Source organism: Rhinoraja longicauda, chromosome 35 (assembly GCF_053455715.1).
Source record: "Rhinoraja longicauda isolate Sanriku21f chromosome 35, sRhiLon1.1, whole genome shotgun sequence".
NCBI classification, from domain to species: Eukaryota; Metazoa; Chordata; class Chondrichthyes; order Rajiformes; family Arhynchobatidae; genus Rhinoraja; species Rhinoraja longicauda.
The window spans coordinates 22,609,649-22,637,041 of NC_135987.1; the positions used below are offsets into that span (position 1 = coordinate 22,609,649).

The 27,393-nt window shown below is 40.8% G+C and overlaps 1 protein-coding gene across 2 annotated transcripts in view; it reads right to left on the reverse strand.

Annotated features, from left to right (window-relative positions):
* kat6b (K(lysine) acetyltransferase 6B) overlaps window positions 1-27,393 on the reverse strand; it is a 95,964-nt gene that overhangs the window by 40,396 nt on the left and 28,175 nt on the right. For both annotated transcript variants that reach the window (XM_078428570.1, XM_078428569.1), the window contains exons 4-8: window positions 24,454-24,569; window positions 20,318-20,399; window positions 19,565-19,697; window positions 11,994-12,049; window positions 10,435-10,544 (exon numbers count right to left, since the gene is read on the reverse strand). In XM_078428570.1, the coding sequence (XP_078284696.1) occupies window positions 10,435-10,544; window positions 11,994-12,049; window positions 19,565-19,697; window positions 20,318-20,399; window positions 24,454-24,569 (497 nt within the window). The remainder of the gene's footprint in view (window positions 1-10,434; window positions 10,545-11,993; window positions 12,050-19,564; window positions 19,698-20,317; window positions 20,400-24,453; window positions 24,570-27,393) is intronic.

Consider the following 27,393-nt stretch of genomic DNA (forward strand, 5'->3'; position numbering starts at 1 on the left):
CCCTAATCTTAATTTAACAATATCAAGACACAGACAAGACAAGACCCCCCAAAGATTAAATTTGCATGCAAATCGGGATCAATAACTGAAAATGCCAATTCACAGGATAACCTTGACATAGAAAGTTGCATTTCATTTAACGATCAACTATGTACTGGACCCTGCAATTGGGAAATTGTTTAAGTTTAATATAATTTATAGTTGCAGCATAAAAACTGTAAAAAATGACTGTGACGACTTTGAAAAAACATGCTCAAAATATTCCCAATTACGTCAATTACATTCTGAATTCTCTGATCTATACTCTATGTAGTTGTTCTCAACACAACACAACTGTAGAACAGGTTATATTATCTTATGAACTTTCATGATCTTAGCACATATGAATGAAGTACTACTTTAATACTGTAGTCACAGATGCAACTAGGGAAGTTTTGCAACTTTCTTATCATAACACAGGTCACCGTGACTCATCGTCCAAGCCAGCTCACAGCAGCAATCCACACATCCCTCCCATTCTCCCATCCTTATTTCTTATTCGCCCTGAAACATATTTCCACTCTCATCTCCATCAACTACCCTCTGAATCTCTTGTCACGGGATAATGTATAAACTCCACACATTCAGCATTCACCATCAGAGTTGAAGCGAGGTCCCTGGGGCTCCGAGGCAGCAACGTCCCTGCTGCACCATCATGTTATTCAACAGACAGATCCTGCAAACAGTCGTGTGTAAATGAACAGATAAGCTGCTTTTTAGTTATGCTGGGTTGAAAAATACATATATTGTCCAAGATAATAGGATCTCGTCACGTCACAAGATCTACCATGTCCACCTAAGAGAACAGTGAAGGTCTGAGTTTAATTTCTCAGTTGAAAGTTGGCACTCTAATATTTAGGCAAGCACTTGCATCGCCATGATATTGACCACTATAGACTGTGCTGGTCAGTGCTAGGGTAATAGAGGGGTACAATATAAGGAGGGGCATAGATAGCTCAGAGCTATGATAATAGGATCATAGATCCTATGAATCTTTATCCCCCAAATATCTGAAATAGAGAGCAGGCGTTTATCGAGGGAATCTGGAGCATTTGTTGAAGATGATGGAATCTGGAGAATACTCTCAGGGGTTGATGGAGGCAGGTACTCTCACCATTTAAGTAGTATTTAGATGAGCACTTGCCTCACCAACATATTAACCATTATAGACCAAGTGCAGGTCAATAAGATTAATGTAATGGTTACTTGATAGGCAGCAAGGACTGCTGCACCAAACAGCCTGTTTCTGTGATGTATGACTCACTTTAACAATAGCCATCAGCTACCTCATCAGTGGAAGAGACCGTGGCCCCTGCAAAGGCCTATCAGCCACTTCAGAACCCACACAACCAATGTGGAAAAAAGTCATTCTTGATCTAGACCGTGTGTCTAAACAGATGACTGGATGTAAACTGGCTGGAATGTCATTGGTGTGCTAAGCAACAACCACTTGCAATTCAATGATATGGAATCCCATGCAATGTTGACGGCTAGCCTCAATTATTTTCAACATCAGTTAGTTAGTTGAAAATCTGGGTTGGCAGCCAATTAAAGTTACAAAATAAAGGGGTGGTATTTACATTTTTGAATAGACCAGAAGCAACATGACAGGCACCACAGTATGAAAATCACTCACGCAGTGGAGTTTCTGCTGGAACAAATATCCAACAGAAACAGTCTGTGGGAGGCTGGGCGTAGAACCCATTTTGCAAATAAGTTTGGTGCTGCAGCATCACAGGAATCAAACATTTACTGGTTGGTTCCCACCAGAAACAGGACTGTATGATTCCCACATAAGTACAAAGTTAGCAACCTAAAGCTCTGAAAGTTCAGCAGCAATTGTAATCAGACAGTGTGGAAACAGGCCTTTTGGCCCAGTTTGCCCACACTGACCAACATGCGCCCACCTGCCTGATTTTGGGCCATATCCCTCTAAACCTATCCTGTCCATGTACCTGTCTAAATGTTTCTTAAACATTGTGATAGTACCTGCCTCAACTACCTCCACCGGTAGCTTGTTCCATGCACCTACCATCCTTTGTGTAAAGAAGTTACCCCTCAGGTTCCTATTAAAACCATTCTTCCCTCACCTTAAATCATATTGAAATCATTCAGGGAAACAAAAGGCCCAAACACAAATGACAACTTCTCATAAAATTGTATATTGGGTTTGTGGAAGCTGCCTCTTTAAATAAACACTGAAATGCCAGTGTTTTCTCAGTAGGTGTGTGCAGGAAGTGGCAGTCCTATATTGGGCAAAGAGGAAAATAACTCCTCATCTGGCTCTGATCTGCATTTATTTATGAGGATCCATCTGTAGCTCACAGGGTGCCAATACAATGAGTCAGTGTAAGCCTCACTATTATCCATTTTAAAGTATGAACAGAAAATGTACTGAGCAACATTCAAGATGCTGAGGTGAAAGGGGAAACTACACATCCAAAGGCACAACAGCTAAGCAGTTGGTGAATTCCACTCAAAGTCAGAGAAAAAAAAGCAGAGCTAACTATTTCAATAGACTGGAATATGAAAATATTGCTTGTAACAGCATCACAGATACCTAGACGCAAGCAACATACAAAACATAAATTACTCAAATTCTGTAATGCAGTGAAAATAGAAAAATGGTGCAAAAACAAGACATTAGTTTAAAACACAACTAGATTTAAAAAACAAGAGCATGGTGGTGCAGGAGGTGGCCCCTAGTGTCCTGTTGTGGTGGTGCAGGAGGTGGCCCCTAGTGTCCTGTTGTGGTGGTGCAGGAGGTGGTCCCTAGTGTCCTGTTGTGGTGGTGCAGGAGGTGGCCCCTAGTGTCCTGTTGTGGTGGTGCAGGTGGTGGCCCCTAGTGTCCTGTTGTGGTGGTGCAGGAGGTGGCCCCTAGTGTCCTGTTGTGGTGGTGCAGGAGGTGGCCCCTAGTGTCCTGTTGTGGTGGTGCAGGTGGTGGCTGGTGGCCCCTAGTGTCCTGTTGTGGTGGTGAGGGAGGTGGCCCCTCGTGTCCCGTTGCTGAGGGACGATTAGAGTTTGCAGGTCGGCTTCAGAACCAAATAGTTGAAAGAACGGATGGTTTAGCCTGATTTTGGTTAAATGTGAGATTTCAGCTTGAGCTGTGTCAATGAGGAATGAAAGAAGGAAGCAGCCAGCCCAATGAGGGAAGAGAGAGAGAGCGAGATGAGAAGTTAGAGATTTGACTTCTATTTTTTTCACATTGAACTATAAGAAAGATGTTACGTGGGAAAAAAATTATTAAATTAAAAATAAACATGATATATCAACAAAACAATGAGCAATGATACGTGCATAATCAAAGATTGTCCGTGAGATGAATAGATTGAGGAACACATCAGAGTCTTAAGCAATTCCATGGGTAATGAAAGACAACACAATTCAAACCATTTCAGAAGAAACCAGACAGTCACGAACATAACTTAGATGAGAAACAACAGTTACATTTTAAAAATAAGCGTTGATCTGTCAAAACCAGATCATTCATCAAAACGTCCAAAACCAGATATGCTTTGGCACTTTTCTCCCCCCCTTACTCTTAGCACTTTAGTCCTAACCCCCAGTAACAAAACCTCCAATGTTTTTGCCAAACCAAAATGCGAGTTAGATCAGGCTCTTCTGACAATCTGAGACACGAGAGGAAACAGCAGCTTCCCTAATTATGAGGAAAAGTGAGGGACAAACCAATTTTTTATTTGCAGAAAAGATAAACCACTTATTTGCAAAATTTCTACAGTAATCCGATTTAATTCTCCATACATTCTCATCAACTTCCCATGTTTCTACCACTCATTAACACAGGTACAATTTACAAAGGGAAATTAACCTACTGATCTGCACATCTATGGGGTGTGGGAGAATACTGGTGCACCTAGCCAAAGCTCCTGTAACCTGGTGCCAGTTATTGCAGTTTCAGATTAGAGTGGATCAGAGTGGAGAATGCTGAAGATCCTAAAATATTCATTGTTTCTCTTACATTATACCCAAAACTCTACCCTTAAAATCAATTGGTTATTTTTCTCATTCTGGATGTGGCTGAGACCAAATGTTTATTACATTGGGAGGCACAGTGCGCAGTGGTAGATCTGTTGTTTTACAGCACCAGAGACTTGGGTTCAATCCTGACTACAAGTGCTGTCTGTACGGCGTTTGTACATTGTCTCAGTAACCACATGTACTTTCTCTAGGTGCTCCGGTTTCCTCCCACATTCCAAAGACGTACAGGTTTGTAGGTTAATTGGCTTTTGTAAATTGTCCCTAGTGTGTGGGATAGAACTAGTGGAGTGATCGCCGGTCGGCGTGGACTTGGTGGGCCGTGGGGCCTGTATCCACACTGTATCTCTAAACTGAACTAAACATTTGACTGCAAGACTCTGATATACCACTAAGTATCATTTGAGAGATGTAGCACGGCAATAAATAAATGCGCGCCTCTCAAAAAGATAAACATTTCAAATCGAGTTTATTGACATATGCACAAGTACGGTGATGTACAATGAAAATATTACTTGCAGCAATGTCACAGGCACATAGATTCAGGCAGCACACAAAACATCAATTATACATATATCACACAAATTCTGCAAGCTAGTGAAAAGAAAAAAACAGTGCAAAAACAAGACTTTAACATAAAATACAATTAGAAAAAAACCAAGACAATGGTAGTGCAAGAGCTGGTCTGGTCTGTAATGGCCTCTCGCTGAGCGAGGATCAGCTGTTCAGGTCGGCTCAAGAACCTGATAGTTCCAGATAAGGAACATTTAGCATTTTACCGAAATTTTTGATTTGTGTGTGTGGTCATGTGATAGGAGAAGAGTTAGGCCATATGGCCCATCAAATCTACGCCGCCATTCAATCATGGCTGATCTAGCTCTCTCTCTTAACCCCATTCTCCTGCCTTCTCCCCATAACCTCTAGCACCCGTACATTCTCTGCCTTAAAAATATCTATTGACGGCCTCCACAGCCGTCTGTGGCAATAAATTCCACAGATTCACCACCCTCTGGCTGAAGAGATTCTTTCTCATCTCCTTCCTAAAGGAGCGTCCTTTAATTCTGAGGCTATGACCTCTAGTTCTAGACTCTCCCACTAGTGGAAACATCCTCTCCACATCCACTCTATCCAAGCCTTTCACTATTCGGAATGTTTCAATGAGGTCCCCCTTCATCCTTCTAAACTCCAGCGAGTACAGGCCCAGTGCCGTCAAACGCTCATCATGTTAACCCACTCATTCCTGGGACCATTCTTGTAAACCTCCTCTGGACCTTCTCCAGGGCCAGCACATCCTTCCTCAGATATGGTACGCAAAATTGCTCACAATACTCCAATGTGGCCTGACCAGCACCTTATAGAGCCTCAGCATTACATCCCTGTTTTCGTACTCTTGCTCTCTTGAAATAAATGCTAGCATTGCGTTGCCTTTTTATTACTAATTCGATTTGCAGATAAACGTTTTGGGAATCCTGCACTAGCACTCCCAAGTCTCTTGGATCAGTTAATGTAATCCGGCTCTACTTTGTGGTCTGTTATTTTTATTTAATAACAACATTAGCCGCAGATTTAAATGTCCTCTACCCAATAATGTTCCTCAACTTCATATTCAGAAGACAGTCTGTAAAAACCTCCATTAATGTTCAGTTTAAAAGCTTTTGCACCTGCATTCATTTCTCTCATTCACAGAAGCACCCAATTCACACTTGAAATTATCTATATTCTACTCTTCGCCTCAGCGAAGACATTGACATTGCAGCTAAATATCACTGCAACCATCGTGGGATTTTAACTGCATGGTTAGTCTAGCCACTGAATTTACCACATTACTCAGCTAGTAAATCTAGTGGCTAGACTAACAATAGTTAAAATACCATTATGGCACCAGTGAAATTTGAATTGAGTTAATAACCTGGCACTTTAAACAAAACATTAGACTGGTCTATGCGGCACGACAGGCACTGATGCCTTTACTCATAAATGCCTTCCAGTAAACCTATCCATTCAACTGATTGGAGATCGGCATTCAGACTCCACCACAACCCCCCAACATTGAGTGATCATCAAAACATCTTTGACGACATTAAACCCTCCAAATGATATGGTGGTTCTTCTTGTTAAAGTTGATCCATGCGGCATTCTTGTATTTTAGTGAGAGTTAAAATGCTCTGGTAATTATATTATACTTTGTGCAGGAAACAAGGATAATAAAACCGGCTAAACACATAATTGTTTTGTTTCTTAAAGCTGACTTGAAATACAATTAAGACGAAAGGAATAATTTCTTTCCCTTAGCAAATTTTGCAGGTTCTTTGTCAAAGGCAACAGAATTGCAGGGCTTTCTTCCAGGTTAAGGGCTGGTGTTACGTTTCATTAGCAGTTCAAATGAAGGAATGCGACTGCACGTAAAAATGGACAATTGTTACAGGGCGAATTAAACTGAATCTCATTAACTTTAAGAGTTCAGTAATACTGATAAATTGCATCAATTTATTTTAATTAAACTGGGTAAAGGTGTTCAAAATGTCTCAGTAAATGACTCTTTTGCATTACTTGAAAAATAATATAATCTAGGTGTCTAATGTATACAATGCTGCCCCTTCTCATAAATTTATACTTTTAATCATCTTAAATATGAGGAATATAATTACCCCTCTATACTTTGGCTACAAGGTTTCTCTGTGAAATTAATTTAAAGAAATAACCACCCAGAACAAGTGGATACAGACACACACAAGAAAACTGGTCTTTGGTAAAAGATCTCAGGGAAGCTGTAAGGATCACTGGTGTGGAAAGGTGGTACAAAACACGATAAAGGACAGGATTGTATCTGAGGAACACTGTTGGGGCACAGAAAAGAATGATCTCAAACTGCTATACTAGACCTATGTGTACTTGCTTTTGACATCCGTATGAGCAGAAGCACCCCATTACCCAGCACTGACATCTTTCATCTAAAGAAGAGCAAAATTAACCTCTGAATTGTATATAACTATAAAAAAACCAAAATTAATTTAAATCAAATACAAGATGGCTCAGACACTAAATTGAATCCCACTGCAAATTACAGAACCAAAAAGCAATTTGGGTAATACACTAATCCTTACCTCAAGCACTGATTCCCTGTAGCTCAGCCTCACTAATCTCTTGTCTCACCTGGCATCTGTGGAGAGGGCTAAGGCCGAAAACAAAGGGGAAATTAAATCAGTGCTCATTTGGTTTTGGGTCCACAAACAAAAGTAAAAAAAAATCAAGGAATTATGACCCGGAGAACAGGTCATGCTGGAATGATGCGGTTCCAATGATTTCAGAGAGCACCAATGGGAAGAGTGAGCTCATTCCTTCAGTAGTGATTGACCGTTTTATTGGATCCTAATTGCTTTCTTGTGGGCAATGAATTCCGATGATTTCAGAGTCACAGCCTCTCCGAGCTCAGAATAAATACACAAACCCAGATCCCTGAAATGTCAGGGTGAAGCGGATATTGAAGCGACTGAGAAGGAGGATTCTATAATTCAAATCTCTCTCCCCTTTCAGTAAATCCATGTCCACGATCTTCCATTCATCTTTAATAGGGGGAAAACTGTCAAGAGCACTGCCGACTACCCATCTATACCCCATATAATAATAGATAGCTCAATCATGTTCCCTCTTAACCATCCCTGCTCAAAAGGAAACAGAGCTAGCTTCCCCAGTCTCCCCTCACAACTAAAACGATTCACCACAGGCAACATCCTGGTGAACCTCTGCATCCTCTCCAGCACCATCACACCCTTCTCTAGTTGTATGTAATAAAGTAGAACTTTATTTAAAGCTCTATGAGGTGTTTCGATAACCAGTAAACTTAAATACTCATTATGAAAACTTTAAATTTCATCACTCTAAATGTATTAGTTTCTGAAGCATATGCTTTTACTGAAAAGAACAATATTGCAACCAGCATTTTACTGTGATTAGATCAAGAAATAAACTTTATCCAGTAAGATCTTGTTGAGAAAATACAAATGAAAAATACGGCTTTAAGTATTTAATATGGCTTCAGCTTCAAAAGATGTACAGCTAATCCTACTTAAACTGTGTGGAAAAGTACCAGTTCTGAGTAGTATCCACAGTTAATACAATGACATGAAATTGTTCTGCATCCAACTTTGATCAATCTGAAGAAGGGTCTAGACCTGAAACGTTACCCATTCCTTCTCTCGAGAGATGCTGCCCGTCCCGCTGAGTTACTCCAGCATTTTGTATCTACCATTGATCTCTAACGTTTAGTTTGTAAATTTCACAATATATTAACTTTTGAGTTTTTAAATATTTGTAGACTTAATGACCAACAGAATCAGATAAGAAGAAATGCAACAAGCTAATACTGGAAATACACAGCAGATTGGACAGTGTCTATGGAGAGGAGATGATTCTTTTGTAATCTCCATAATGCTGTCTGCTCCGTTGAGTGTTTCCAGCAATTTGTTACTTGCAGTATTTTACTTTTGCACTAAGCAAAGTGAATTCTGTTCAACTCAACCAAAGGCAGATGCTGATCAAAGAGGAGAAAGTTGAGCTTCCTCAAAAAAGTACTTGGGAGAATAGAAAATATATGATGTGTGAAGAAATCCAATAATGAACACATCATTTCTTTAGCACTTTGTCACACTCTTCAAAAAGCAAAAGACTGTAGATGCTAGAAATGCGAAATAAAAATGGAAAATGATGAATATGAGTTAGCCCACATCTGTGTGCCACACATTTAAAATGGAACTACTTTCATTCTGATTGTATTAGTCATATAGCATGGAGACAGGCCCTTCAGCCGAACTTGTCCATGCTGACCAATATGCCCCATCTAAGATAGCCCCATTTGCCTGCATTTGGTTGTATCACTCAAAACGTTTCATATCATATCATATATATACAGCCGGAAACAGGCCTTCTCGGCCCACCAAGTCCGTGCCGCCCAGTGATCCCCGTACATTAACACTATCCTACACCCACTAGGGACAATTTTTACATTTACCCAGCCAATTAACCTATATACCTGTACGTCTTTGGAGTGTGGGAGGAAACCGAAGATCTCGGAGAAAACCCACGCAGGTCACGGGGAGGACGTACAAACTCCTTACAGTGCAGCACCCGTAGTCAGGATCGAACCTGAGTCTCCGGCGCTGCATTCGCTGTAAAGCAGCAACTCTACCGCTGCGCTACCGTTTCCTATCCTCTATCTGTCCAAAAGTCTTTTAAATGTAGTTATTGCACTTGACTTCCTCTGACAGCTTGTTCCATATACCCATCATTCTGTGTGAGAAAGTTGTCCCTCAGGTTCCTATTAAAACTTTCCATTCTTATCTCAAACCTATGCCATCTTGTTCTTGAATTTCCTACCTTGAGCAAAAGACTCTGTGCATTCACGCTATCTATGCACTTCTGATTTTACACACCTCTATAAGATCACTCCTCAGTTTCCTGCATTCCACAGAATAAAGTATACCTGAGCATATCCAAAGATATCTTCCTGAAAATAGTAAGCTTCAATATTATTAACATAAAGGCTAACTACATGTGCTGAATGCATGTTTCAGGTTAAGTCAGCGTGCTGGTTAAAGCATCAAGTGTGGTGGATGAAGTCACCAATGCACACCGACTGCTGTGTGAATTTATTAAATGCATTGTGCACCTCATTGGGCACATTAATGCTCTCACCCGCATGGCAGCCGGTGCAGCTTGGCCCAGGAAATGCGTAGGAACTATGGAGACCACTTTTCCCCTTAGCCCTCACATTTCCGGTAGTTCCATATCCCAATGTTCAAGGTTTCTATGAGAGAATGTTAAACTTACTTTTGCATGATTTTGTTGAATGTAATTGAATTGCACAGGATTTGTCAGCAAAACAAAGATATTTGAACAGGATATTTTGACAAAAGGCAAGGACTGTGCATATTTGCATTTATTCATGATGCATACAGTTAAGAAACATATAAACCACAAGAATCTGTCAGTGCGATTTGGTCACAGGGTTGGACAAAAGATCCTGCAGATGCTGAAATCGGAAGCAAAATACAGAACACTGGAAGAACTTAGCGAGTAAGCTTATCACCCAATGTGTGATCACTGAGTTTTCCAGCACACTCACCTGTTCATCTTGGTTTCTTCTCCCTTTGTTCACCTTGTTCTTCCCCTCACCCAGCTGTTTCCATCTACTCATCATTGCACCCCTTGAATAATCTGGTTCCACCCATCATTCTCCGTTTTCATTGGCCCCTTACCTCTAATCTTTCTTCTCAGCCTTGATGCGGTCAACATACACTTTTTGCCTCGACACATACTGCTTGACTTGCTGCTTTTTTCCAGTGATCTGTTTTTGCATTCATGGGATTAGTTTATTTCACCACTGAAATGAAAAGGTCTCACCTGGAGTGACAGGTGCCGAGCTTGCTTGAACATTTCCAAGTCCTCCTCTGTCACATTGTCCTGAGAGCACGCTACACTTCCATCCGTGCCTTCCTTTTTGATTTCTTTGTCTGCAGTTCACCAAAGCAGCAAAGGAACAGTGAGAACAGAAAAGAGCAAAATCCAGCATCATTAATGATATTTTTCATTAACAATTGCTTAAAAAGCTCACAATTTCTGGTGCTTTGTTACTCAGGTGTGGTATATTAGCATTCTCTATCTAACAATTCTAGGTACCAGTGATTGCACAAATGAACAACACATGCAGTCAAGGCAGGCAGAAGCACAGAGGTATTTTATTTTCTTGCTGAAATCCAACAAGGTTGGATACCTTATGCAAAGAAATAAAGCAGAGAAAAGTAGAATGAAATGCATAGCAGCAGATCTACTGCATAATATTTATTTTTTATTAAAAAATTTGAAAGCAAACGATCTAAATCGTTGAGCTTCCATTTAGAAATGGCTGAAAGAATGACTGGCACTGTGCAGGAAGTTGGGATTGCCATGTGATTCTACAGAGATCACGGAGGCTACACAGTCTGTTGGGATCCTCAGTATTACAGCAGAAACAAATTAATCATGATGTTTGATCTGTGAACAAGTTTGTTTGGAAAATACTTTGATGTTTATTAGCCCAAGGCTAAGGAACAAGATGTTTTGTTTAGTTAACATTGCTACAAAGTTGGAAACAAGAGAAGATGTTAATGGCTATGTGATAAAGTAACATGAACCACTCCTGAGCAGTTGCAGGTGGTTGGACCTTTGCTACCATCATCCCATTCACCTTTAATTCTTCCATGTACCAAGCTCCTGATCCCTGCTGAGCGGGTCCCCAATTGACGGGTCACACCATATTTTAATCTGCTTAATATTTGGCGCTTTATAAGGAAGAAAGTTTTCATTAGGGTTAGGGTGAGCAAATGATTTCAATTAACTTGCTCTGGAAACTCCCACCCATGGAAAAAACAGGAAATATAATCTTACTATTTATAACCTCTTTTTTTTATGGAGTGGGCATAAACCCCTGGAATAGCAGTCAACTCAATACTCAATGGTGGGTTTTTATGAACGTTCCCATGAATAGTACAAATATAAGCTGGCTTATCAATGAGAGCCTTTAGACCACTATTGTCAGGAAGGCTGCTATGTGAGGGGACGTGAGGGTTTGAGGAGAGTTAAAAGTGGTAATGCCACCTCTGTGTAGTTGACAGAAAGTGATTATATTTTGTCTAATACTTGCAGACCACGGGCTAGATTTAAAAGTGGCTTATTGTTTCAAAGTGCAGTGTTGTTTCCGTGAATAGCACTTGGAGGTCCACCATTTCATCGTTTGACTTTCAGCCAGAAGGTGACAGAGTAAAAAAATAGTTAGCCCATCACCGAAACAAGCTGCTGTTTGGTTGACTGTGAACATAGAGGGGATAACAGCAGGCAGGTTTGGGTCTTTATTAATCAATCTGCTGCTCAAGTCCTTCAGATGGATGAAGGTGTCGTGGAGATTTTAATCTTTTGACCCCTACCAGGTGACCCCTTTCCTGTGTCCACTGTCAAAGATCCTTCATCATTGTCTGCAGATCTGTGGAAAAGTGCAAAGTACACCATTAATGGTAAGAATAATGTACATTATATGTTGGATATTTGCAAAATTAGGACATTTAAGAGAAAAGAAAATGGGAATGCTGGATTTACATGCAAAATTCACCACCAAGGTACTTTTTAATTTGATGCGTTTACACCTGGTTTTCCCATATCATTTCTGCATCGTCAATTTCAATCCTTCACTTCAAAACGTTCTCCACAGAATGGGATACAACCACCAATTTACTTCAAGTCACTGGGAGTGTTGTTAATATCATTATAAAATGCAAGAATATATTATAAAGAATTTTCTCTTCCCTACAAGGAAATGTCCCTCCAACATTTTGCGTTGCCTAGTTAATACCATCCAGCTAAATTTCAGACTCCTGAGATGGAAATCATGTAAGAAAAATTAAATTTTACTTAACACCATTCTCAGTTATACCCTACTCTGAAGAATTTTAATATGATTAATTCAGCATATCAGGCACATAGCCACTTTGCCAATGGCATGACGTTCTTAATTACAAAATAAAAACAGTAACTTTTCTCACTGAGAACACAAATGTTTACATATTTCTTGTAATTGTGTTTGGCAAGTCTTGGAATTCACAAAAGGACACAGAGTGCTGGAGAATCTCAGCAGGTCAGGTAGCATCTCTGGAGAAGGTGGATAGATGACATTTTTGGTCGAGACCCTTCTTACAAATTAGGGTCAGTATAGTTTACAAATGACAATGTTAAGTTATGAAAAGTTGCAAATGTCTAATTAAATGTAATTGACTGTGATGTTGTTGGCGTGTATTGACAAAAATCTACTTCCTATTTCCCCCCCCAAAGTGCCCCATAGGAAGCTGTAATGAACGGGACAGTTCTGATGATTAATGATTGGCTGGTAAAGTAAAAGATCAGAACTTGAATGTAATTATCCTAATGGGTAGAAATAATCGTATACTTTACATACTTTATAAGTATATTCCCGTAGAACTATATTTAACAGGATAATGCAATTGGGGTTTGAATGGCTAGACGGCTTTACAAAGTCTAATTAGCAAATCGCATTTAGTGCAAAGTGGAGTGAAATAATCTGCTGCCTATTGATGAAGTCAGAGCAGATTAATGGCTTACGTGCAGCCTTTAAAATGGGTGCAGCTTAGATTAATCAATGATAAAAATTATGCTTGAATGTTTTGCCAGAAAGTCAGAACAAAACCAAAATAAAGGAAAACATTAATTTACTGAAATGAGGATAGAATGAGCTAACTGGGTTAATTCATTAGATACATAATCAGAAAAGAGGCAGAGGACAGACAGAAACAGTATAAAGGACAAGCAGGAGTCACCATCAGATGGAAAAAGCCAAAGGAAATTAAGATCTTGGATCAAATTACTGCGAATGGAATTGCAAGTTTTAATCAGAAACAACATATTTGGGAATGAAGGACAAGAGACATGGAATTCATTGCCCAGTCAATGCACATTTTTAAGGTGGAGATTGACAGATTCTTGATTAGTAAGGGGGCCAGAGGTTATGGTACAAAGGCAGGTGAATGGGGTTGAGAGGGAAAGAGAGATCAGTCATAATTGAATGGCAGAGCAGACTTGATGGGCCGAATGGCCTAATTCTGCTCCTGGAACTTATGAATATACCTTCAAAATTAAAAAGTGGCAGTGTAATTGGAAGTTTAAAAGAAACTATAAGCATAAATAAAATTATTTCTTATTTATAGATTACCAATAGTAAAACAGTATTGTGACCATGTGTGAGAATTATGGAATATCTTGGGTCAAGAGAAAAGCCTGCTCGTTGCATCATATCAACACGTGGAGTGTTTTACCTTAAGTTGATTAACCTTTGTTCATTTTCAGACTATATTCTTATTCCTTTATCAAAAAATTATATTACTCAAGATGTTACACTGCAATTACAAAAGTATCTTAATTTCAAACAGAAATTAGTTGAAAAATTATATCAACATTTCATAAGACCCAATATCATCATGTTGTTGGCCAATGAAAGAAGAATATCAAAGATGCTCCCTTTGCACTGGTCTCAGTTTCAAGAGCTCATATTCCTTTTTGCTATATTTTACTGACATATCAAACCCGTCCCCACTGACACACAATTCTCATTCCACAATCTTTTACACTTCAATAGCTTGTTCTCTTGAAATCACCATATGGCTTTAATTCTTCACCTCTGCAGAATTCTGCACAACCACTCCTCATGGGCCACTGGAGGCAAAGACTTCAACCCCTCCTGAGTTTAGTTTAGTTTAGTTTATTGTCACGTTCACCGAGGTACAGAGAAAAGCTTTTGTTGAGTGCTAACCAATCTTAGCCAGACTTTGAACGTTTTTCTGCTCTGAATTTCAAAACCCATCTTTTCATCTAGTCAGTCACCACAACTAACTGCTGCTGCAAATTTTATTCTTTGTTTAGTTTAGAGAAACAGCGCGGAAACAGGCCCTTCGACCCACCAAGTCCACACCGACCAGCGATCCCCGCACATTAACTCTGTCTTACACCCACTAGGAACAATTTTTACGTTTATCAAGCCAATTAACCTACAAACCTGTACGTCTTTAGAGTGTGGGAGGAAACCGAAGATCTCGGAAAAAACCCACGCAGGTCATGGGGAGAACATGCAAACTCCGTACAGACAGCACCCGTAGACGGGATCAAACCCGGGTCTCCGGCGCTGCATTCGCTGTAAAGCAGCAACTCTACCGCTGCGCCACCGTGACCGTTTCTTCAGATATTTATCATTGATATATGTAATTTGCTCATTTCATGATTTGGTAATCATGAATCCACCACATCACCATCTCTTAAAATAAGTAGCTTTAAACGGCATTTTTTGAGACAGGTCTCTTTAGTTTGCTTGTAAAAGGAACTAATCTTTTGTAATTAGTGCTTAACTAATCTTTTGAGGATGTAACCAGTAGAATGGATAAGAGAGAGTCAGTGGATGTGGTGTATCTGGACATTCAAAAAGCCTTTAACAAGGTCCCACACAAGAGATTAGTGTGCAAAATTAGAGAACACTAATCTCTTGTATTATAACATATAACAACTACAGCATGGAAACAGGCCTGTCCGGCCCTACCAGTCCACGCCGACCATTCTCCCTGACCTAGTCTCATCTACCTGCACTCAGACCATAACCCTCTAATCCCCTCCTATCCATATACTTATCCAATTTACTCTTAAATAATAAAATCGAGCCTGCCTCCACCACTTCCACCGGAAGCCCATTCCATAGAGCCACCACCCTCTGAGTAAAGAAGTTCCCCCTCATGTTACCCCTAAACCTTTGTCCCTCAATTCTGAAGCTATGTCCCCTTGTTGGAATCTTCCCCACTCTCAAAGGGAAAAGCCTACCCACGTCAACTCTGTCCGTCCCACTCAAAATTTAAAAAACCTCTATTGGGGATGGGTATTGACATGGATAGAGAACTGGTTGGCAGACAGGAAGCAAAGAGTAGGAATTAACGGGTCCTTTTCAGAATGGCAGGCAGTGACTAGTGGGGTGCCGCAAGGTTCGGTGCTGGAACCCCAGTTGTTTACAATATATATTAATAATATATTCCTTTTATTCGTCCCACACCGGCGAAATTTACAGTGTTACAGCAGCAAAGTGGATAGCAAGAGATCATTCATTATAAATAAAAGTAAAGACAAGGATAAATTGTCATCAGTTTTCTGTGTGTTCTTAACTGTTACTATTGACTCGTCGGCTGGGAGCAGTGCTGGTTGTGCAGTCTCACAGCAGCGGGAAGGAAGGACCTCTTATATCTCTCCTTCACGCACTTGGGGTGAAGGAGTCTGTACTGAAACATAGAAACATAGAAAATAGGTGCAGGAGTAGGCCATTCGGCCCTTCGAGCCTGCACCGCCATTCAATATGATCATGGCTGATCATCCAGCTCAGTAGCCTGTACCTGCCTTCTCTCCATACCCCCTAATCCCTTTAGCAAAAAGGGCCACATCTAACTCCCTCTTAAATATAGCCAATGAGCTACTCAGTGCAGTGACAGTGTCCTGCATGGGGTGGGAGTCGTTGTCCAGCAGCGATGTTAACTTTGCCATCATCCTCCTCTCTCCCACCACCTGCACTGAGTCGAGGGGGCAACCCAGGACAGAGCTGGCCTTCCTGACCAGCTTGTCGAGTCACTTCCCTTCTGCCGCTGAGATGCTGCTGCTCCAGCAGACCACTCCATAGAAAATGGCGGATGCAACCACCGTGTTGTAGAAGGTCCTTAGGAGTGCCCCCTGCACTCCAAAGGACCTGAGTCTCCTTAGCAGATTAACGATTTAGACGAGGGAATTAAATGTGTCATCTCTTCGTTTGCGGATGACACAAAGCTAGGTGGCAGTGTGAGCTGCGAGGAGGATGCTATGAGGTTGCAGGGTGACTTGGGTGAGTGGGGCAGAAGCATGGCAGATGCAGCATAATGTGGATAAATGTGAGGTTATCCACTTTGATGGCAAGAATAAGGCAGATTATTATCTGAATGGTGTCAAATTAGGAGAAGGGGAGGTGCAACAAAACCTGGGTGTGCTTGTACATCAGTCACTGAAAGTAAGCATGCAGGTACAGCAGGCAGTGAAGAAAGCCAATGGCATGTTGGCCTTCATTGCGAGAGGATTTGAGTTTAGGAGCAAGGAGGTCCTACTGCAGGTGTACAAGGCCCTGGTGAGACTGCACCTGGAGTATTATGTGCAATTTTGGTCTCCTCATTTGAGGAAGGACATTATTGCTATTGAGGAAATGCAGTATAGGTTCACCAGGTTAATTCCCAGGATGGTGGGACTGACGTATGATGAAAGAATGGGTCGACTGGGCTTGTATTCACTGGAATTTAGAAGGATGAGAGGGTATCTTATAGAAACATATAAAATCCTTAGAGGATTGGACAGGGTAGATGCAGGAAAAATGTTCCCGATGTTGGGGGAGTCCAGAACCAGGGGTCGCTCGAATGGCCTACTCCTGCACCTATTTTCTATGTCTATGTCTATGTTTCTATGAAACAGGCTTGGTTTCTGAAACCAGAGTATTATTTTTACTTACTTAGAAAAATTGCTTCAACAGATGTTTACGAAGTGTTTTTTGTGCTTTTATAGACAACATATAAATACCAGAGATTTGCATGTGCTGTTTTGGGTCTGGTTGTGGTTCACAAGCTTGCACAATTTGTGCCAAAGCTCCTGGCAATGTGTGCGTATATATTTCTTGGAGCAGGCACAATGTTGGAGTAACTCAGCGGGACAGGCAGTATCTCTGGAGAGAAAGAATGGGTGACGTTTCAGGTCGAGACCCTTCTTCAGCGTTTAAACCAGCATCTGCAGTTCTTTCCTACATATTTTTTGCAGCAACTGGACAAAATGAATTATGCTGTAGAAGTTCTTAATGATTCCATGTGCAGAGCACTCAGCTATTAAAGGTTGTCCTATGGTGGATGTAGAGAGAATGTTTTCGCTAGTGGTAGAGTCTGGAACTAGATGTCATAGCATCAGAATTAAAGGACATTTTTTTAAGGAGATGAGGACGAATGTCTTTAGTCAGAGGGTGGTGAATCTGTGGAATTTGCCACAGAAGGCTGTAGAGGCCAAGTCAATGAATATTTTTAAGGCAGAGATAGATTCTTGATTAATGTGGGTGTCAGTGGTTATGGGAAGAAGGTAGGAAAATTTATTTAGGTGGGAGAGATAGATCAGCCATGATTGAATGGCGGAGTAGACTTGATGGGGCCCAATTGCCTAATTATGCTCTGATCACTTATGACCTTATGAGTTAAAATCCAAAGGGTCAACTATGCATTTCACGTAGAATTGAAGGGTGGTGTGTGTTTAGGGGAAAGTGAAGCACTTGTATTAATCCATTTTGATGTGTGAAACAGAATCTGTTGGTTAATGAGAATCATGCCTGTATTCAGAGTTACGATTAGCTGAAGGCTGGGAAAAATCTCTAATCAACCTACCCTAGCTGGTGTCCAATGGCAAAGATGTTTCTCTGAAAAAGTGTACTCTGATGAAAAGTGAATAAGCGAATGTTGGTACAATATTTATTTCAATTACAAAAGGTCAACATCCATCAACTATGACATAAAAGCAGATTTTCAAATCCATCAATCCAGTTTGACTGGAGCTGTCTGCATTCAATATTTTGCTGACAAAGTGACAAAGGCTTTTGAATCACTGAAAAGATCTTTCAATACTGCAAAATCTAGGAATGTTATAAACCACAAAAAACCTAGTTTGAAGGTAAAGTGCCGGCACAAACCAAGAATCTTATTCACCCAAGAGAAAGAAAATCAGGAAATTATGGAAAAATTCAGGAGGCCTGGCAGCAAATGGGGAAAGAGAAATGGGTAATATTTCAGTCGAACTCCCTTCATCAAAACTAACCCCGAGTGTTTCCAGAATGTTCAGTTTTTCTTTCAGATTTTCAACACTTTCAGTTTTCTTGAACCTTATTCACAAACTATTTAACTCAGAGATGTAGGAACAGTTGGTAATCACAGGCAACACACCAGAGGTGCTTTAGTTGCGTCTTGGCAAGATCGGAAGTGGTGAGAGTGAACCACTTAAATGAGAGTAATCTGCAGTTGCACAATAATAATGTCTGGCAGTCACAACAGAAAATAAACAAAAACAGAAATGTCAGGTTCAGTCCACAGTTTATGTTCATTGATCTATTATTAATGTACACATTTAATGGTGAAGCAGAAATGTTATTATAGTTCTCAAATACAGAAACAATCCTATTTAGCACCATAATTATAATCAGTTTTGACCCAAAACTGGGCAAGTTTATGCAATTATGAAGATCACACAAAGCTGGACAACATGGGTAAAACTGATTATAATTATGGTGCTAAATAGGCTTGTTTCTGTATTTGAGAACTATAATAACATTTCTGCTTCACCATCAAATGTGTACATTAATAATAAAATTCCCTGAGCTGGCAGTATTCAACAAGTCATCACTCAACAAGCCAGCACAATATTGCAAAGCATCACTATAACAGAATTCCCTAGAAACTAGAATGGTGAGAAGGATCGAGTGTCAGTATTTACTGAGCTTGATAGATACGTAACATCTATCTCCTGTAAGGCTTCTGGTCTATTTTATCATTACCCCAGAATCTTTATCTTCAACCGGATACAAGAAGGAGTATGGTTTAAAATGCTGTAGGGATGAGATAGACATTCTGTAGGGATGTGATAGACATTCTGTAGGGATGAGATAGACATTTTAATTTTTGCTGCTGTTTAATATTTATTGAAAACATTGAAAACAGTTGTTTGCTACTGTGGAGTATTCATTTAAAAAAGCTAAAGTGCTATTTAAACATCCCCTGTGGGTTAACTCTGTGAACTGAAGTAACAGCATTTAGATTTGTAGGTTTGACAACATGTAAATTTATAAAGGAAACTTCATTAAAATAGTGCAAGATATTTATAAAATATTATCTGTTATATGTTCCAAAGAAAAGGATAAACATACATGGTCCTTTGCTTTAGTTTATTTTTGGGACGTCCGAGTGGTTTTGCGTAACGACGTTTGATCTGAGCAGCTTTCTCATGGAGCAATTTTCTTCCCCTTTTCTTTGGCCTGCAAATTGGACAGATCCACATTCCTAGGGTGAAGAATACAGTCATTAGCTTTCCTAAAAGTTTCAAGTCAGTGCCATGCACTCCATTCATATTTACAGAAAGATGTGTGAGAAATATATTAGAGAGAATATTTCAAGTAACTAAACAGCTCCTAGATATGAGAATCCCACATAATGACTTAGTAGGAAGTACCTAATTCATTACATTTGGAACTATGTTGTGTGAATGGAGCACAAACTATTTTATGAAAGATCTTTATTCAATAAACCAAAAATTGTGAAAAATATTATATCATTCTCTGAATGTATTTGCATTCAACTTTTAAAATGATCGCCAGCAAAGAGTCAGCAGTTATACAACTGGTGTAAACCATAATGGTCAAATCCCTCAAGCAGCTTCAGAAGCAAGGAGCTTTAATAATCAAACAGAATATCTGTGTACAAGGGAATTTGCTCTTCTTGCTTCAGTGAGTCAAATGTTCTCGGGAGGCGAAAGGTTAACAAAGTTGGAATCAACATATATCAACTTGGATTAATTTTAATTGCTTTTTCAAGTATAATGGTACTGTGCATATTAAGTAGATGCACCCAAGTACATTTAGAAACAAATATGATATTCATCAACTGGCTTAGTTCAACAATACCTTTTGGCATTCTGGATAAAGGTGGGTCGCAACATTCCATGTGAAACCCTCGGTCACAGGAATCACAGAAAAGCATATTGTCCTGCAGGAGAGAAAACATTGGTAATACTTCAATATATAAGTTCACATTGTTTTAAAATATGTTCCAACTGTTCCAAGTAGTTTAATAAGCAGTACACAATTTTGTTTGTGGTATGATTGCAGAGTATGGTTGTCCCACCAAAATGATTTAATAGTTTGTGCTTTTTTCTTTGGAGTTTAGTAGACGGAGGGATGACCTGAGTCAAACATACAAGATCCCAAGTGGCTGGAAAGAGCAGATGTTGGGAAGTTTTTCGGTGTCTGCCCTCACTCGCCAAGCTCTGTCCTGGTCTCCTCTCTTCCAGCTTTCTCCACTGCCAGAATCAGTGCCGTCAGGTTATTAAAATTCATTTCTAGCTTTTGCTTTTGTTCAATATTACCAATGCTGTACTGTTCTATGTTCTATCCATATTCTCCAGAGATGCTGCCTGCCCCGCCGAGTTATTCCAACACATTCTGTCTTTTTACATAAACTAGCATCCGCATCTCCTTTTGTCTAGGGTGGTGAATCTGTGGAATTCATGGCCACAGATGGCCGTGGAGGCCGTCAATAGATATTTTGGCAGAGATAGATAGATACTTGAATAGTACGCGTGTCAAGGGTTATGGGGAGAAGACAGGAGAATGGGGTTAAGAGCGAAATATAGATCAGCCATGATTGAATGGCGGAGTAGCCTTGATGGGTTGAATGGCCTAATTCTGCTCCTATCATTTATGAACTTATAGAAAAGTACAGCACAGAAAAAGGGCCTTCAGCCCATGATCTGTACCGAACATAATGCCAAGATAACAAATCTCATATGCCTGCATATAGAATTGCGGATGCTAGTTCACACTGAAGATTGACACAAAAAGCTGGAGTAACTCAACAGCTCAGGCAGTATCTCTGAAGAAAAGGAATCGGTGAACCTACATATTCTTACATTTAATTTGGACTTAGATACCCCATTCATCATCTTTGTCCTGACCACTAGCAGCAAGAAAGCTCTACACATTTGTAACCACCTTATCAACCTATTGTTGCCATTTTCAGGGATTTATGGACTTGCACTTCCAGACACCACTCTGCATTGATGGTCTTAAGGGTCCTGCCATTTACTGTATACATTCCTCTTACATATGCCCTCAAAACATATAGCACACTTGTCCAGACTAAGTACCATCTGCCATTTGTCTGTCCATATTTCCAAATGTCTGTATTCTGCTGAATCCTTTGTCAGCCTTTCACTGTACCTCGGTACACGTGGCAATAAACTCAACTGATGTTCAGCACTGTCCAGAACTCTGCCAATTTCGTTCTAATAGTAAGCAAATTTACAAATAAGCCATCTATATTTTTGTCCAAATTATTTATTTTATCACAAACAACAGATGTCCCAGCACTAATCTTCATGGACCATCATTGGTCATAAATCTCCGTCAAATCAACACCCCTCCATCACCACCCTGTCTTCTATTGGCAAGCCAATTTTGAATCCAATTTAACAGGTTTCATGGATCTCATGTTTCTTGATCTTTGAAATTAGCCCACCATGAGACAAAGGCTTTACAGAAGACCATGTATACCACAACCACTGCCTTACGCTCATCAATCATCCTCATCACGTTCTCATAAAGCTCAAACGAGTTTGTAAAGATGACCTCCCCTGCATCAAGCCATGCTAACTATCCCTCATGTCTATTCTTTTCCAGACATAAGTAGATCTTATTCCCAAGAATCTACTCCAATTATTTCCCTGCCACTGACCTAAGGCTCACCTATATTTTCCTGATTTGTCACTGTTGATTTTCTTAAACAGAGGAACAATATTGACTATTCTCCAGACTTCTGGAACCTCTATATTTCAGAACATTTCATCGATTGATGCTTTTTGAGACTTTGTGACTTTTGAGACTATATAAAAGATCCTATACCAATACTAGCTCTTTGTTTCTTTCTTCATGAATGCAAGAAGGAAAACATATCTGAAGTCTATAATGGTGCAGAAAAGACTATGTGTATCAAAGCATTTTTTATTCATGGTGTTCACCGTTTTGGGCGGCATGGTGGCGCAGCGGTAGAGTTGCTGCCTTACAGCGAATGCAGCCCCGGAGCGCCGGACACCCGGGTTCGATTCCGACTACGGGTGCTGTCTGTATGGACTTTGTACGTTCTCCCCGTGACCTGCGTGGGTTTTCTCCGAGATCTTCGGTTTCCTCCCACACGCCATAGACGAACAGGTATGTAGGTTAATTGGCTTGGTGAATGTAAAAATTGTCCCTAGTGGGTATAGGATACTGTTAATGTGCAGGGATCGCTGGTCTGCGCGGACCCGGTGGGCCAAAAGGGCCTGTTTCTGCGCTGTATCTCTAAACTAAACACTAAAAGAAAGTTAAGAGGGAAATAAAACTTGTTTTACTCTCATGATTATCTTAACTGGTGCTTAACTTCGTGAATGAAGTTGAAGGAACTTTAACTGATGGTCTGCATCCCAGGGTACTTAAGGAGGTGGCTCTAGAAATCATGGACGTATTGGTGATCATTTTCCAATGTTCTATAGATTCAGGATCAGTTCCTGTGGATTGGAGGGTAGCTAATGTTATCCCACTTTGAGAGAGAAGACAGGAAATTATAGACCAGTTAGTCTGACATCAGTGGTGGGGAAGATGCTGGAGTCAATTATAAAAGACGAAATTGCGGAGCATTTGGATAGCAGTAACAGGATCGTTCCGAGTCAGCATGGATTTACGCAGGGGAAATCATGATTGACTAATCTTCTGGATTTTTTTGAGGATGTAACTAGGAAAATGGACAGGGGAGAGCCGGTGGATGTAGTGTACCTTGACTTTCAGAAAGCCTTCGACAAGGTCCCACATAGGAGATTAGTGTGCAAAATTAAAGCGCATGGTATTGGGGGTAGGGTACTGACATGGATAGAAAATTGGTTGGCAGACTGAAAGCAAAGAGTGGGGATAAATGGGTCCCTTTCAGAATGGCAGGCAGTGATTAGTGGGGTACCGCAAGGCTCGGTGCTGGGACTGCAGCTATTTACAATATACATTAATGACTTGGATGAAGGGATTAAAAGTAACATTAGCAAATTTGTAGATGACACAAAGCTGGGTGGCAGTGTGAACTGTGAGGAAGATGCTATGAGGTTGTAGGGTGACCTGGACAGGCTGTGTGAGTGGGCGGATGCATGGCAGATGCAGTTTAATGTGGATAAATGTGAGGTTATCCACTTTGGTGGTAAGAATAGGAAGGCAGATTATTATCTGAATGGTGGCAAGTTAGGAAAAGGGGACGTGCAACGAGATCTGGGTGTTCTAGTGCATCAGTACTGAAAGGAAGCATGCAGGTATAGCAGGCAGTGAAGAAAGCCAATGGAATGTTGGCCTTCATAACAAGAGGAGTTGAGTATAGGAGCAAAGAGGTCCTTCTACAGTTGTACAGGGCCCTAGTGAGACTGCACCTGGAGTACTGTGTGCAGTTTTGGTCTCCAAATTTGAGGAAGGATATTCTTGCTATTGAGGGCGTGCAGCGTAGGTTTACTAGGTTAATTCCCGGAATGGCGGGACTGTCGTATGTTGAAAGACTGGAGCAATCAGGCTTGTATACACTGGAATTTAGAAGGATGAGAGGGGATCTTATTGAAACATAGAGGCAGGAAACATGTTCCCAATGTTGGGGGAGTCCAGAACCAGGGGCCACAGTTTAAGAATAAGGGGTAGGCCATTTAGAACAGAGAAAAACCTTTACAGTCAGAGAGTTGTAAATCTGTGGAATTCTCTGCCTCAGAAGGCAATGGAGGCCAATTCTCTGAATGCATTAAAGAGAGAGCTAGATAGAGTTCTTAAGGATAGCGGAGTCAGGGGGTATGGGGAGAAGGCAGGAACGGGGTACTGATTGAGAATGCTCAGCCATGATCACATTGAATGGTGGTGCTGGCTCGAAGGGCCGAATGGCCTCCTCCTGCACCTATTGTCTATTGTCTATTAAATCTCCACTTTCCTTCTTTACACAACTTCAGCAATTAATGACCTTAATGACCTTTAGGTATAAATATAATACTTACAGCATTTTTTCCTTGATCTCGGCAGGCACTGCAAGTTTTGCACTCAATACATTGCCAGCTTAATGTCTTCACATGGGCTGTTAACTCTGGAGAGAACTTTAAACATGATGGATGGCCTATAACAGAGAAATAAATAGTTTAATAGTTGATATTATCAGAACATCGAAGAGTACAGCATAAGAATATACTCTTCAGTCCACAATGTCTGTGCCAACATGATGCCAAGTTACACTAATCTCCCCTGCTTGCATGTGATCCACATCTCTTCATCCATTTGCCGTCTAAAAGGCTTTAAAATAAATAACACTATCATATTCTCTTCCATCTGGGCACATTGCAGATATCCGGACATAACACTGAATTCTATAATTCTTCAGATAGCTTGATTTCTGTTTGTATCAGTTGTTCATCTGTTATATTGGCTCAGCCTATGTGTACTTTTTTTCGTCTGTCTTTCCTTTTAAGGGAACGTTATTCTCTTATCATTTATCCGTACACTGTGAATGGCTCGATTGTAATCATGCATTGTATTTCCGCTTACTGGTTGGCATGCAACAAAATCTTTTCACTGTTCCTCTGTACACATGACAATAAATTAAACCAAACAAAACTAACTAAACTTCTTTTAAAACTTAGTTTCCTCTGCAGAACCTGCTGGACATTTCTTCCTGCTCTGCATTTTGAAACCTACATTCCAAAGCCCATGCTCTCACTCTCTAGCTACTCACACTTATTCACCAATCAAATACGCTTGTTTACACCTTATCCCCATGGTCGCGGCATCCCTGAACTTTCCCAGGGTGGAAATGTAGAACACTAGAGGGAATAGTTATAAGGTGAGAGGGGGAAAGTTTAATGGAGATGTGTGGGGCAAGAGTGGTGGGAGCCTGGAACGCACTGCCAAGGGTGGTAGTGGAGGCAGATACAATAATGGTGTGTAAGAAGCTTTTAGATAGGCACCTGGAAGGGCAGGGAATAGGGGGATATGGATCATGTACAGGCATGATCTCAGAGGTGATCAGGCACCTGGAAGGGCAGGGAACAGGGGGATATGGATCATGTACAGGCATGATCTCAGAGGTGATCAGTCACCAGGAAGGGCAGGGAACAGGGGGGTATGGATCATGTACAGGCATGATCTCAGAGGTGATCAGTCACTAGGAAGGGCAGGGAATAGGGGGGTATGGATCATGTACAGGCATGATCTCAGAGGTGATCAGGCACCTGGAAGGGCAGGGAATAGGGGGATATGGATCATGTACAGGCATGATCTCAGAGGTGATCAGTCACCAGGAAGGGCAGGGAATAGGGGGATATGGATCATGTACAGGCATGATCTCAGAGGTGATCAGTCACCAGGAAGGGCAGGGAATAGGGGGATATGGATCATGTACAGGCATGATCTCAGAGGTGATCAGTTTAACTTGGCATCATGTTCGGCACAATCATTATCCTCTGAATATCTGGGTTAAAAATTCACATGAGAGTTGAATTGTGAGTGAGCAATGTACAAATTTCCAAAAGGGCTTGATATGATAGACAACAATAATGCACAATTTAAAACACAATAGCGCGTGAGTTTAGTTTTATGGATAACTTTTTCATCAAATATTTTTTGTGGATGTGGCACAGTTTTGGACTAGATAAACTTATTTAATGTAATTTACAGCCTGGATACATGACCTTTCAAGTTATGCATACTGAGAACTAGCACTGTAAATGAATACAACACTGATATGGAGCACATAAACCTCCCCATCAAGTGCTCTGCTCTGCCCAAAACCATAAGAAGTCGTGGATGTAGCCCAGTCCTTCAAACAAAGTAGGCTCCATTCCATCAACCTCATCTATTCTTCAAAATGCCTCAGGAAGCAGCCAACGTAATTAAGGACCACTCAAGGGCTGATCATTCTCTTTCCTCTCCTCTCCCATCTGGCAGAAGATACAAAAGCTTGAAAACACTCCCACCAGATTTAAGAACAGCTCCTTCCCCGTTATCAGATTCTTGAACAGGCCTCCCATATGCTAAGGATGAAGAAGGGTCGCGACCTGAAACGTCACCCATTCCTTCTCTTCTGAGATGCTGCCTGACCTGCTGAGTTACTCCAGCATTTTGTGAAATAAATACCTTCGATTTGACAATAGACAATAGGTGCAGGAGTAGGCCATTCGGCCCTTCGAGCCAGCACCGCCATTCAATGTGTTAATGGCTGATCATTCTCAATCAGTACCCCGTTCCTGCCTTCTCCCCATACCCCCTGACTCCGCTATCCTTAAGAGCTCTATCTAGCTCTCTCTTGAATGTATTCAGAGAATTGGCCTCCACTGCCCTCTGAGGCAGAGAATTCCACAGACTCACAACTCTCTGACTAAAAAAGTTTTTCCTCATCTCTGTTCTAAATGGCCTACCCCTTATTCTTAAACTGTGGCCCCTGGTTCTGGACTCCCCCAACATTGGGAACATGTTTCCTGCCTCTAACATGTCCAACCCCTTAATAATCTTATACGTTTCGATAAGATCCCCTCTCATCCTTCTAAATTCCAGTGTATACAAACCTAGTCGCTCCAGTCTTTCAACATATTCCGGGAATTAACCTAGTAAACCTACGCTGCACGCCCTCAATAACAAGAATATCCTTCCTCAAATTTGGAGACCAAAACTGCACACAGTACTCCAGGTGCGGTCTCTCTAGGGCCCTGTACAACTGCAGAAGGACCTCTTTGCTCCTATACTCAACTCCTCTTGTTATGAATGCCAACATTCCATTGGCTTTCTTCACTGCCTGCTGTACCTGCATGCTTCCTTTCAGTGACTGATGCACTAAGACACCCAGATCACGTTGTACGTCCCCTTTTCCTAACTTGACACCATTCAAATAATAATCTGCCTTCCTATTCTTACCACCAAAGTGGATAACCTCACACTTATCCACATTAAAC